The sequence below is a fragment of the Myodes glareolus genome, chromosome 6 (assembly GCF_982192425.1).
Source record: "Myodes glareolus chromosome 6, mMyoGla1.1, whole genome shotgun sequence".
NCBI lineage: Eukaryota > Metazoa > Chordata > Mammalia > Rodentia > Cricetidae > Myodes > Myodes glareolus.
This window is the reverse complement of record NC_142031.1, coordinates 15,301,403-15,315,072: the sequence shown is the minus strand read 5'-3', so window position 1 is coordinate 15,315,072 and position 13,670 is coordinate 15,301,403. Positions and strand designations below refer to the sequence as shown.

Below are 13,670 nucleotides of genomic sequence, written 5' to 3'. Positions count from 1 at the left end.
CTTTTGCAATAGAGAATCTCAGGCTCTGACCTCTGTGAAGCCAGTGACTCAAACTTGTGCACTTGGACTGATTGTGAAGTATTGACTGGGCCTGGATAACAGGCTCCCTCAGTAGCTTAGAGCTGCCTCTGTAACTAGATACATACATCTCACTGATTCTCTCTTTGCAGGTTCTGATTGGAACAGACTCCATCACAAACCTGCATAAACTAGAGCAGGTATCCAGCGATGAGGGCATTGGGACCCTGGCTGAGAACCTGCTGGAGGCCCTGCGAGAACACCCTGATGTAAACAAGAAGATTGATGCTGCCCGCAGGGAGACCCGAGCAGAGAAGAAGCGCATGGCCATGGCTATGAGGCAGAAGGCTCTCGGCACTCTGGGCATGACGGTAAAGCTCCCTCTCTAAGTGGACAAGGAACCTCACAGCAGATGAATGTGCTTCCCAGGAGAGCTGGGCATGATGGTGGGAGGACTGCACAGGGGAGAAGCAGAGGTAGCAGTGTTGGGTTCTTCCAGATGTGGCTACTGCCATACTACATTCGGAGACTTGAAGAAAACTGACCTGGCAGGTTTATGCAAACAGTAAAAGTAAAGATACTAATTACTGTATATCCAGGATTTGCTGCATGCCAGATACTACCAGACCTCATATTCATATATAATATATCAAGTGGTCCTGTGGCTTGACATCATTATACCCATTTCCAGATAAAGAAAGTGAAGCACATTGGCCATGGCACATAGCTACTAACTTTGGACAGGACTTTAAACAAGGACTGATATAGAGGGCTCTGTTGTCCTACTTTGGAGGAAATGGTGGCCCTGGAAGAACCTTGTGTTAACAAGCAAACTCATGTGTCAGCAGTTTGATCCTTGCTGGGGACAGTAAATGATCAGAACACAGCAGCCCTTGGCAGCCGAGTCGTGGCTGGCACAGACCAAAGGGGCTTTGTGGTAGCAAGTGGTAACGTGGCAACATGCCAGCTTCCCACTGCTTGGTGTCCTCTGCTTTGATGCTCTGAACGAATCCCAGGGCTTTCCCTCAATAGGAGTGAGTGGAGACAGCAGATGTGTAGCCTAAAGGTAGAGCACTTGCCGCTTGCTGAGGCTGACAAGGCCCCAGTTCCACCCCTCTCAGCACAGTAGAAGGGCTCTTCTCTCCACACAGCATTCCTTTATGTCTGTGTGTGGTTATCTCAAGCCAGGGTGAGAGGCATGTGAGAATCCTCTTATGACATGTTGCCTGTGTTCTCTTCTAGACAAATGAAAAGGGCCAGGTGGTAACCAAGACTGCACTCCTGAAGCAGATGGAAGAGCTAATAGAGGAGCCAGGCCTCACATGCTGCATCTGCAGGGAGGGATACAAGTTCCAGGTAAGGCTGCTGGGCAGCACATGGCTGCACATGCTCTGGCTGTTAGTAGCACAGCCTGGCTCTATGTCTAGACATGCTAGTTTCCTGCAAGCCATTTTGTACTAAGATAAGCTGTGCTTTAGGGACTGACACCAGTGCCAGCTGCTAGCTAGCTAGCCTTGTAGGCAGGAAGGCAAACTGATCTAGGTGGGCATCCTTGGCACCTGAAGAGACCACCTTTTGGCATCCTCTATCAGTGCCAGGGCATTTGTCTTTAAACCCTGTTAAAGGCCCCAGTTGATGAGTAGGGCACGTGGCAAAGCCAGAATTCCAGCTGAGGTTCTGTTAATCCCAGGCCTGGGGACTTCAGGTCATACTGCATTGCTTCTGTTCAGGACAACTGTGAGCAGTTAGAGCCCCACTTTCTATGTGTCCAAGTGAGGCGACACCTGAAAGGAGCAGTGGAGAGGTGGCATGTTTGCTTTCTGACAGTACTGAGAGAGACCTCTTCCTCTTTAGCCCTGCTTTGCTCCTAAACTGTGGAAGAGCCAGTGTCCCGGTTGATGTGAAGTTGTGGCCATGGAAACGCTGTATATTCCCTTCTAGATAGATGAAGCACAGGCAGAGATGGCATAGGCTGGAATCTCTGCCCCCCCCACCCCCACCCTGACACCGAATTATTTTTATAAGAACAGAGGTTTGATGCTGGGAGTGTAGTTCAGTGGTAGGATGCTTGCCTGCCATACACAAGGCCCTAATTTCCATTCCTAGAACTACACGCGCGCACACACACACACACACACACACACACACACACACACACAGAGGGGGGGGGGAGAAAGTTTATTTAGCTCACAGTTCTGGAAGTTCAAGAGTAGGATACTGGGGTCTGCTAGGTTTCTGTTAAATCCACAATGGGGCTTTCATGACATCCTTGAGAAATTGAGCCTCACATGAGTTTATGGCAGCAAATGATGCTGACACCAGAGTGACCACCTTCCCATCTGAAAGGAGATGCTCAGTTCCCCACACCTTGTCACTTCCTTGCATAGGCTGGCTGGGAATTTCCCCTCACCGCCTCCCCAATTCTGTGTTGTTCTTGCAGCCCACAAAGGTCTTAGGCATTTATACCTTCACCAAGCGGGTAGCTTTGGAGGAGATGGAGAACAAGCCCCGGAAGCAGCAGGGCTACAGTACTGTGTCCCATTTCAACATTGTGCACTACGATTGTCACCTAGCTGCCGTCAGGTAGGTGTTGGCTCTTGCAGAATGGCTCTAGCCGGCCTGGACTTGTATTGCTTCAAATGAGTGGGCCACCGCTCAGGTCCTGGGCTGCTGGGCTGGAGTTACTAACTCTGGGGCTTGAAGCCTGCTTTTCTTCTGTCCAAGCAGTAGGGTGTTTACCTTAGCCCCCATAGACCCATGAACTGTACTTACCTTGTGAGAAACTGTGTTTGACTTTGGATGTTTGGCCTTGGCCAAGGCTGGTCGAAGCAGTCCTATTTGCCTGAATTAATGGAGCAGACTTTTACCTAGAAGTTTACAAATGGCTAATTCTCTCCCTAGGGACAGGGCTAGTGTTAGCAAGCCCTCAGCACCCAGGTGTCTCATTACCAGAGTAATCCCAGCAGTTACTTGTCCCTGCTCTCCTCCCTGTCCCCATCCAGATTGGCTAGAGGCCGGGAAGAGTGGGAGAGTGCTGCCCTGCAGAACGCCAACACAAAGTGCAATGGGCTTCTTCCAGTCTGGGGCCCCCACGTCCCTGAATCAGCTTTTGCCACGTGTTTAGCAAGGTGAGTGTTGAGTGTTTTCATCATGGAAAGGGGCAGTTTCCTGGGCACTTCATTGGGCGTCCATGTCTGTCTGTGCTAACAGACCACAGAATTGCTCTGAGCAGATAGGACTGAGTAAAGTGACCTGCTGAAGCAAAACCAGCCTCCTTGGTTTCTTGTTCCATGCAAGATTTTTCATTAGCTCTCCTGTAACACCCAGAACCTCTAACTTAGTCCTCGAGACCAGAATCTCCAAAGTTCACTTCTCTGGTCTATGACTCTAGTGTTTAAATTATGAAAGCTCCTGGGTGTGGGGTGGGATAGGATGGGGTGGGGTGGGAGTTCCTTCTAAGGCCTCTCTGTTCTCACATACTAGACTGCAATAGCTGAAGCTTCTCTGGGGTCCTTGTATGTTTGTGAGGCCACGTGGAGTTCTAGTTTAAAGCCCAGGGGTATAAAGTACATCAGACTTGGCGGCAGTAATGACAGTGATGGTAGATAGCATACTCAGGTGTGTACTGTGTTACTGCTGCACATATGAGTAATCTGGGCTATAAGCGGAGTCATTTACCCAGGGCCATTCAGTTAATAAGAGACAGAATCAAATGGATATTAATTTAGGAAGAAAAAAAAGCACAACATATTGGAGAGTGAAAAGATCCTTCTTAAGGATAAATCACCTTGTCACTAGAATGAGTAAGTTCACATTTCTCCGTAATGTGTCATCACCTGTGGCCATGGCATCCCTCAGTTAAGAAATGAGCGTCTTACCCACATTGAGAGATCACATGCAGTCACAGCAGCACCAGTGGCAGCAATGTCCTAAGGTCTGATCTGAAGCCCCCACTTGACCTCTGCAGTCAGCAGACCAGGGTGACCAGAAAGAGAGCTCTGCACCCCATCCCAGGGTTTTTCTAGGAGTCTGGCTTCCATGACATGTTGGCTCTGCTTCTCCCTAGGCACAATACTTACCTCCAAGAATGTACGGGCCAGCGGGAACCCACGTACCAGCTCAACATCCATGACATTAAACTACTCTTCCTGCGTTTCGCCATGGAGCAGTCGTTCAGTGCAGACACCGGTGGGGGCGGCCGGGAGAGCAACATCCACCTGATCCCATACATCATTCACACCGTGCTTTACGTCCTGAACACGTACGTCAGTACCTTGTGGCCCCAGATACTACCTTGGCTGACACTCCTTGTCCCTCTCTGCTTAGCTAGATCCCCCAGCCTTTACTGAAGAAAGGTTTTTAATTCACTGTTCTGAGGGTCACATCATGTCATTAGTCAGAGCACATGGATATAGCTGCTATAGGCTTCCGGTTGGATGGAGGCTGCCGCACCAATGGAACACTAGCTTTCTTAGCCCGTCAGTAATGCTTCTGGCAAGGATGGGGCTGGAGGGGGTTGAATATTGGGAAAGCAACTGAACAGGAATGAGGCAGGGAAGAAAGAACTGTTTGTGTCTGTGGTGCTGGAAATGGAGTATCAAAGAGGCCCTCCGAGGGGGCAGAAGCCCTCCCACTTGCAGCCAGGCTTAGAAGCACATTAAGGTATTTCTGTGCCTGCACTCTTGGATTGTATTTGGCTGGGTACAGACCTGCCTGCAGACCTTTCTTCCTGAGATCCGTGACTTTAGTAGGCAGAGCTGGTAGCCGTGGAAAGGCTGGGCACAGTCCTCCCATGCCACTACCATACTATTGAGGTAGGTACCAAGGCAGTCAGTCGACTCTTGTCCTTTCTCCACGGACAGTTAGTTTTCTCTTCCCATTTCCTTGTGAGATAAAGTCTGACCTTGAGACTGCAGGCTTCTTTGTTAAATTGCAGGGCAGGGCTCTTCATAGCACATGACATCATCTGCCAAATGCCCAGGCTGTCGAGAGAGACACCTGGCATTGCCAGCAGCACAGGCATTCTACTGTCTGAACCCTGCTGCATGCCCCATCTGTGCTAATTGCCAGTGTTCTTGGGGCCCTGACAAAGGCTGTGGGTTTTGCAGAGACATGCCTCTTGGCAGCCATAAGCTAGAGTGGGCTGCTCAGGCAGAGACCCGGTGAGGAAAACACTTCCCAGGATTGATCCAGCTAGATGGAACTGGTGACTTCAGTTGTCAGCTCTGTTGTTGTCTCCTTGGGCAGGCAGGGCCTCCTCAGCCATAGGCTGCTTCCTTTGCTAGCCATTGGATAGTGGCGTGAGCTTGGTCATAAGGCAGTTGGGCCTCTGATGGGACGTTTACACACAAGAGCAAATGTGCTGTACTAGTGAGCCACACCTGAACCTGAGAAGAACCTGCCATGGCCAGAAGTCTGAGGTTACCCCCAGGGATGGAGAGTTAGTTGGGGTTCCAGTTGGTTCTGGGCATGCCCATTTTGTAGGAGCGAAAAGACACAGGGTATTTTTGCACCATCCTCCTGCATCCCTATGGCTGTGCTGCCTGCAGCCTGGACATTGGGTTCTTGTTGTTTTGCCTTCCCCTCATAGATGATCACCAGTAGGTTATAGGGGCACTGCTGGAAAGTCTTGGCCTCTTTGTGTGGGTCCTGCCACTGGCAAGACTTTTTCATGAAAAGGGGGTAGAGTTGATGACAGTCTCTAGAACCAGGCCTGGGGCCTCAGTCTAGTCTTTGCTTAGCATGGTGCTTAGATCCTAGTATTGTAGCTTACTCTCCTGTACATTTAGACAGGCAGCTCTTGTCTCACAGGCTATTTATGCCTGTTAAATGAGATAAATCACGTGCAGAACTGAGAACCATGCCTGGCAGTCAGTGTGCTGTGGTCATTGGCACACAGCTGCCCACCCAGAAGAAATTGCTGGTGACGGGGAGGGAGGACATGCTGCAAGTAAACAGCCCAGCAGGGAGCCTGGGTGCCTGGGGACCGCCTAGTGGGATTCATGGAGAAGGTGGGCTGTTGCCCGTGTCAGGGAACCTACTCTTCCACTCTGTTACAGCTCACTGGTTTGGTGACTTTGGTAAGTCACCTCCCTTCCCTGCGCTTCCAGAAAAATTATGACAAGTCCGCAGTGGAGAGTTGGTAGCCATGCCCTGTCCAAGAGCCAGGAGATGTTGGGATCTGTGTTGAATTGACAATCAGGGACCTGAAAGGGTAGAAGGCTTGTGCTACTAGAGGGAAGGGAATGGGAGGAAGTACAAACCCAGAAGATGGTTCAGGGCCATCTTGGTTGGCCCTGCTCCTTCCCTGCTGCCATCTGAATTCTTTTCCTCTAGAACCCGAGCAACGTCCCGGGAGGAGAAGAACCTGCAAGGCTTCCTGGAGCAGCCCAAAGAGAAGTGGGTGGAGAGCGCCTTCGAAGTAGACGGGCCCCACTACTTCACCATCCTGGCTCTGCATGTCATACCCCCTGAGCAGTGGAGAGCCATGCGTGTGGAGATCCTACGCAGGCTGCTGGTGGCCTCACATGCCCGGGCAGTGGCTCCAGGAGGAGCTACCAGGTCAGTGCTTGCTTTGGGAAGCTGCTGCATTTAATGTCTTCCCGTGTTCCAGGCTGTCTCTGTCATGTGATGTGTGCCTATTGAAGGTGTGCTCATTTGGCTTGTCTCTCACTCTGGCTCCAGCCGGCACCGTAAGAGTCTAGACTGGTGTTTGACAGTTGTTTGAGCCCCTCTGGGTCTCATGTTGAGCCACTGGAAAGGTGGGTTTAGGTTTCCATCTGTAGGAAATTCAGAAAGGAAGACAGCCAGGCTTCAAGGGATATGGCTGGTGAGGCAGCAAGGCTAAGCCAGGGAGCCAGACTTTCTGGCTCTTGCTGGCTTTGGTATAAACTAGGGAGGTTTCAGTGTGGCTGTAGCTGGGGATTTCTTGTCCAGTGACTAAAGATTGTCCTCCTTCCTTCCTGTCTCATCTGCCACACCTTCCTCAGGCTTTCTAGACCCTCTTTAGAATCATGTGTGCACCAACCAAGGAGCGCATGCAGTAGTTCTTTGCATTGTCTGTTTGAGTCAGTTGGAGGTTATCTGAAAAGCCATCTGCAATGAAATCAGAGCCTTCATCCCAAACTCTTTGACAATACCCAGTGGTCACAGCACACAGAATAGACCCAGCCACTACATGGGTTTTTAGTGGCCCTGGGTAGTCCCTACTCCCCACCCCACCCCTCACCCCCACCCTCCGGGAGCTGCACCACAGTGTGTGCCTGGTAGCTTATTTCTGCTTGTGGACTACCAGGTGTCCCTGTGTGGTCCTGCTGTTGTCTCTGAACTCGTAAGCTTAGACTCTGGGATTATTTCCGCACTTAGAGGCCAGGAAGGGAACAGAAGGCGGCTCCCTTCCAGCCATGGTGATGGCATGTCCTATGGTTCAGCAGTACCTGAATTGGCTACCTGAGGCTTTTCCTCTTTTAGCTCTGATACTTCATGCCTCCAGAGTGACCGGTTTGCTGCTGTCATCTTTATTCCAGCCAATAGAAGCCTATTTGAGCTAAGTGTGAAGCAGTAGAGTTGGATTCCTGTCCCATTCCAAACACATCACATCCATGGCATCCCAACAGTCCTAGTGTTAATAGTTAACTAGCTGCTTGAAATCAGAAGTTAGGTCTTCAGATGCTGATGTTGTTAAGTGAAACAGAAATTGCATTCATAGCACACAGCTTATCAGGCAGGCTTCTGCAACGGAGTAGAGGCTGAACCCACCCAAACTGTTCTATTGGCCAAGAGTAGAACTCATTTCTGTCCCAGCAGTTGAGGAAAAGCTGATTTGGTCATGGCTTAATTAGGAAATCCAGCTTGGGCTGCATTCAAGCATTGCCATTCCATGTAACACTTTAGTCACCTTTCCTAATTAGCTGTAAATAATTAAGCTGGGCAGGGTCACCCAAGACTCATGTTCACCAAAGCAGGACAGCCACACAGAAGGCCAAGCCCGGCTGTGGTCCAGGTTTCAAGCCTGCTGTTTGCCAGACAGATTATAAAAGGTGCTGAGGGCTTGCCCTGGATTGAGACACCCTTAAAGGAGAGGCCTTTCAGCCAAGGGCATGGAGAAGGTGTCTCTCTTGTGGCATTGGGTGCTATTGCTAACAGCAGGTTCTGTTTGAAGTCCTGTACATTTTGGTTGGGGTAGGAGGCAATAGCAGATACACAAAACTATAGTTTAAAGGGCCAGGGTTATAACTCAGTGGTGAGCACTTGCCTAGCATGTGTGAGACTCCAAGTTCAGTTTCCAACAACAACACATACTGAGGAGGGGGATGTATAGACTATAGCTCAAGAGAAGCTAATGACTCTGCATGTCTAACATTCAGCAAAATAGATTCAGCAGGTGTTTTAGCCTAGAAATTGTCTAGGCTTCCACTGGACCCTTACGTGGTATCTGGACAGTTGTTCTTACCCTTAGGCCCATCTTACAGTACCATTAACAGCTGTGCCACCCCCACCTCTCAAGCGGGTAGGCAGAAGGAAACATGGCAGAGGCTACAAGAAGCACATGCCAATAAGCTTGACTTTTGTGAGTTAAACGGCTGCTGAAGGCAGTTGTGGCTGGTCTCTCATGGTAGGCAAGCCCTAAACTAAATTAGTTGATGCTGAGTACTCTGCTACTTGTCTTTTGGTCCTAGGATATGTACCATAGCGTTGTGAGATGTAGAAGATGACCTTAAGTCACAACAAGGGCTCATCTGGCCTTTACTTTCCACAGCCATGAATGAATGAATGCTCCCCTTATGCTGGAGCATTCTGAGTCTTCAGAGCCCAGTGGGATCGCCCCTTACAAGAGGGATATCTACTGCAGACAGTGAACCTTGACAGAGGTGCCCCCGTGTTCTAAGTGCTAAGACTCTCAGATGAATTCATGCAGCACTTGTTAGAGATAAAGGGGTGTCTGAGCAGCTCCGAGATTACCCTAGGATTTGGGTGGTTGCCTGGGCAGTCCTAGATATCACAGTTGCCCAATGCGAATTTCCTATCAGCTTGCTGGGTTTCTGCAGAATGCGTGTTTGATACATTTGGCTGTCTAGTAGATTTCTCCCGATGGCAGGTATGGCCTGAGTTAGAACCTTGTTTTTTCTTCTTCACTGTTAGACGTCATTACATTTGGGAGCTTGTGAAGGGCAAAGTACAAGGGAGCAGGGGATCCTTGTGTTTGCTTAGGTTAGAGCTTTTGGGTGCCGTGTTTACCTGTGTCCACCTGTTCCTGATAGCCCAGTTTAGGGAAGTGCTAAGGCTATCAGATGAGCTCCTGCAGCAGCCCTGGGAGCCAGGGCATCCAGGTTCCCTGCCCACAGCTGTTTTTTGTTCAGGCCATGTGCAGCAGCTTCTGGGTACTATCAGTCCCCAAGTACAGTGTCCCGTCTCTGCAGGGCCCTTACAGATGTCTTTGCTCTGCTTTTCTAGGCTAACAGATAAGGCAGTGAAGGACTATTCTGCCTACCGTTCTTCCCTGCTCTTCTGGGCTCTTGTTGATCTCATTTACAACATGTTTAAGGTAAGGAAACGTCCGGGGCCCAACCAGTTCCAAGAGGTATGGGATGTGTGCATCCTTGCCCAAACCCCATTGGTGGCCACATTCCGAGGCTCCTCACTAACTTTGGGTGCTTTGCCCTTGGATGGCTAAAGGTCTCTACTTGGGGAGAGGTACGCACCCTCATCTCAGACCTGCACATCCAGCTGTTCACAGCTGAGACCACTTTGTCATGCACACTCCAAGCAGTGAGCTCTGAGCACGTTGACAGCCTTCCCACTCTTGTCCTTGCTCATGCGTAACACTTTGCTCTTTGCCCGACATAGCCTCATTTAAAGTAGAATGTCCTGCTCTCTATCTGCTTGGGCCCACATGTCTTAGGAGAGTTAGTGTATGGGGTGAGCCCTGTGCTAATGAGTGGAATGGTCCAGCCAGAGATGCCAGTCGTCTTGGTTTTGGAAATACAGTTGTGGGAAAGTCCCATGTTGAAATTATGGGTTCATATGGAGCATTGTGTAAACAAAGAGGGTCTCGTGGATAGTAACTAAGGCCAGTAGGCCCTGGAGGTCGGGCCTCCTTGGTCTAGGTCCGTGTAGGGTGGACTCACCACAGGGCTGAGATGGAGGCAGAGCGCTGACTGCATTCAGTTACTCACTGGCCCCGTGGCCTACTGTCCTTATAGAAGGTGCCCACCAGTAACACGGAGGGCGGCTGGTCCTGCTCTCTGGCCGAGTACATCCGCCACAATGACATGCCCATCTACGAAGCTGCCGACAAAGCCCTGAAAACCTTCCAGGAGGAGTTCATGCCAGTGGAGACCTTCTCAGAGTTCCTCGATGCAGCAGGTCAGTGCACAGTTTTCTCTGGGGCAAAGCCCAAGTCTGACTCAGTAGAACTGCAGTTAAATAGGCCTACAGTAGCCACTTCCAGTCATAGGAGAGGGGTTCATTCAAGCAGCCCACTTGCTGGGTGTTGTGGCACTTGCCTTTAATCCCAGTACTCAGGCAGAGGCAAGCGGATCTCTAAAGTTCGAGGCCAGCCTGGTCCCCGTAGAAAGTTCTACTACAGTCAGTTATACATAGAGAGACCCTGTCTCCAAAAAAATCAAACAACTGACAGGTGAAAGCGCTTCGGTGCAGCATACACTGGTGCCATGTTCCCCAGCTCCACCTCTGCCTGTGTATGGTACATGAGCTCAGTGGTCTGGGCTACTCTGCTTTGCCTTTGTCTGTCAGTGCTGTCATGGAGGCTGTGGAGGTTAGACGGATATGGGTAGCACAGAAGAGACAAGCTCTTTGAGGTTCCTACTCTTAGTGACAGTTCAGACTTAACAGGAGAAAGGGCGCTTGTCTTCCTTGGCCCCAGCTGCTGGGCAGGTGCTAAGTAGATAGACAGTCAGCATGGAGCACCTTGAGGGTGCACACGAAGGCAGCATCTGAGCATGTGTGCCGCAGCTCCCAGAGCTCAAGTCCCTTCTCTCCTATCCATAAATCATCTGTACAAGTTGGCCACTTACTTGCAAATACTTTGAAACTTACTTGGATTTCTTATCTGAAAAGGGCGTGACTCGGGCTCAGGTCTGGGAAGATCAACCTAGATGACCCCTCTCAGTTCCTAACTGTTGTGTCACAGCCTCTCCTGGTGCTGTCTTAGAAGGGAGGCTGCTAGCCCAAAGCAAAGGAGCCGGACCAGGCCAGCTCCTGCCTCTCGACCTTCTGGTGTTCACTGTGGAGACTGTGTACAGACGCAAGAGGGAGTCCCCCGGGCCCTGTTGCCGAGTGACCACTTCTGTTAACTCTCCCTCTTCCCTTTCTGTCCTCTGGGAAGGAAACCCACTAAAAGCCTGGGATCTTGTCTGCATGTGCTCTTCTGTTTGCCCAGCTCTGTACACTCTGAGGACAACTGTTCTTCATGGCCCAGTGTGGGTTGTGCCCTGGGATGGTGTTTCCGGCCCTGCTGTCTGAGCTGCCACAGTCTCCCTTGTTTCCTACTTAATAGCCCCTTGATCTTCCTGCCTGTGTCTTCCCAGCCTGGCTGTTTAGGCAGCAGCTCACCATTTTCCTTAGAGTTAATCCGGACCAAGAGCAGCTCAGAGCTGAGTTCTCAGGCCCTGTGCTTGTCACATGATACTTCAGAGCTAGTGAGAAGAGGTGGGCAGGGGCGAAGGACTCAGCTGCCTCCAGGCCTGGCACCTGGACATGCCCTGGCAGCAGCAAGTCTCTAGACTTTTGCACATATTTCAGACGTTTAAACTGCCAAAATACCAGACATGGCCTGTTCAAATTCAAGAACCAAACAACTTCCAGGGCCAAGAGAAGCAGCCTGGCTGCTTTGCCTCCGTTACTGCAAATGCTTGGAGGTGACTTATTTGGACGCTCATGTTTAACTTGAGGCTTCGTGTCTCCTCTGCACTGTTGATGAGATCGGGTGACTGACTGGGGACTTGGTATAGAGGACACACTGGGTTCTTCCACCATGAAGGCTTCTGTTAGTCTCCATGGCAGGCAGGGAGGGCTCCCTACTGTCTCTTTCTGAGAACTGAAGAAAGGGAGCCCCTGTGCTCTGGCATCTTGCTTAGGAATCCAGGGGTATGGTGAGATTGAAGCCCAGAAGAACCCAGAGGCCTCTCTGCCTGTTCTGCCCTTCCAGCCCACAAGACCGTTTCTTGGCATTTGCCTCTTTGGTCAATTTAAGGCCGAGGAGACAGCTCAGCTATGGTCTGCCATACAAGCATGCGGACCTGAGTTCTGATCCCCAGCACCCATAGAAACCAGGTGTGGGTAGGACTCTGGTACTGAGATGCTCCAGTGGTAGGACCCCTGCTGAGCTTGCTGGTCTGCCAGTCTAGCCAGCCAGCAAACTCTAAATAACCTGTCTTAGAAAATAAGGTGGGGGCAATGAAGAAAGACACGATGTTCACACACCGGTCACCGCTCTGGGGCGGAAGTGTGGCTAAACTAAAAAGAGAGCTTGTCTGGCTTGCATGAGGCACTGGATTCAGTCCCCAATACTGACTATGTCAGGCGTGGTAGCACAGAAGTTCAGAGGAGGGCCTCAGCTGCTTAGTGAGTTTGAGGCCAGTCTGAGGTCGGGAGCCCACCAAAAATAAACAACCTTAGAGTTGTGATCTGTTGCCTCCTCAGTGGCCCCTGCACAGGTTGAGATCCTCTGTTCCAGGGAATTGTGACTGGCACCCCTTCTGGATCACTGTGTGCATTTGCTACACTGCTCACCTCCCTGCCATTGCTGGAACCCAGCAAATGGTTACATCAGAGCATGGGCTCAGTGTGTTCTGTGTGTGAAGGAGGTACCTGTGATGCAGTGGGGCTGGGGGCACTGTGTGCCACTTACACTCCCACTCTGCCTCTGCTTTCCAGGTCTTCTGTCAGAAGTCACCGATCCAGAGGGCTTCCTAAAGGACCTGTTGAACTCAATTCCCTGACAATCCCCATGGAAATGAGATCGCGGAAACGAAGCTCGCTTGCCTTCCTCCCTCGTTCGTCCCTCCGTGTGCATTCACTTCCCCCAAGGATGCTGCATTAGCACCCCCTCTCCTCCCTCATTTTTCTCGGAGTGGCTTGGGGTTTGTAGACTTCCTGTTGTATGGCGTGTGTGTGCTGCATTGGCTATGAAGTTGTTTGTAGCCCAAGCCATTGAAGGACCTATACATACCTAGGAGCTGTCCCAGCCAGCTCAAGTGTGCACATCTTGAAATAAATGAATGACTTGGTACACATTGGAAAGGGGGTTTGGCTGCTGCTTGCCCAGTGCTCTCCAGTGAGCTCTCAGCCTTGTGGTGATGTGCCAGGAAGACTGCCGAATTTGAATTGCTTTCTCAGGGGAGGGAGTAGGGGGAGATGATTTTCTAGTCCTTAACCAAAACAGGGCTCAGCAAAGCAGGCCCTGGTCAGCATCTTCTTCAAAAGCCTTGAAAACATTTGACAGTCTCCTGCTGACTGCCCTGCAGAGAGGAGAGACCCCAGGAAGACTCAAGATGGCAAGAATAGCTATTCCCACTGCTAGGCCTCTTTTCTGCCTGTCCTCCCTAGCAGCTGTGTGAAGAAAGAGCCTGTTTCATCACCCAGCACCCCAAGTCCCCAACTGGGACCTCAGTTGACCAGTGTGGTGCCTC

The 13,670-nt window shown here is 50.8% G+C and overlaps 1 protein-coding gene across 11 annotated transcripts in view; it reads left to right on the top strand.

Annotated features, from left to right (window-relative positions):
• The window catches only part of Ubr4 (ubiquitin protein ligase E3 component n-recognin 4), a 111,544-nt gene extending 98,263 nt beyond the window's left edge, over positions 1–13,281 (top strand). For 8 of the 11 annotated variants that reach the window (XM_085690372.2, XM_085690381.2, XM_085690375.2 and 5 more), the window contains 9 exons: positions 171–389; positions 1,261–1,374; positions 2,459–2,601; positions 2,985–3,146; positions 4,085–4,279; positions 6,355–6,579; positions 9,472–9,562; positions 10,221–10,383; positions 12,916–13,281. In XM_085690372.2, the coding sequence (XP_085546498.2) occupies positions 171–389; positions 1,261–1,374; positions 2,459–2,601; positions 2,985–3,146; positions 4,085–4,279; positions 6,355–6,579; positions 9,472–9,562; positions 10,221–10,383; positions 12,916–12,980 (1,377 nt within the window). In that variant the 3' untranslated portion in view covers positions 12,981–13,281. The remainder of the gene's footprint in view (positions 1–170; positions 390–1,260; positions 1,375–2,458; positions 2,602–2,984; positions 3,147–4,084; positions 4,280–6,354; positions 6,580–9,471; positions 9,563–10,220; positions 10,384–12,915) is intronic. The other 3 variants (XM_085690382.2, XM_085690378.2, XM_085690376.2) reach the window with 1 other exon arrangement.
• The last annotated feature ends 389 nt before the right edge of the window (positions 13,282–13,670 follow it).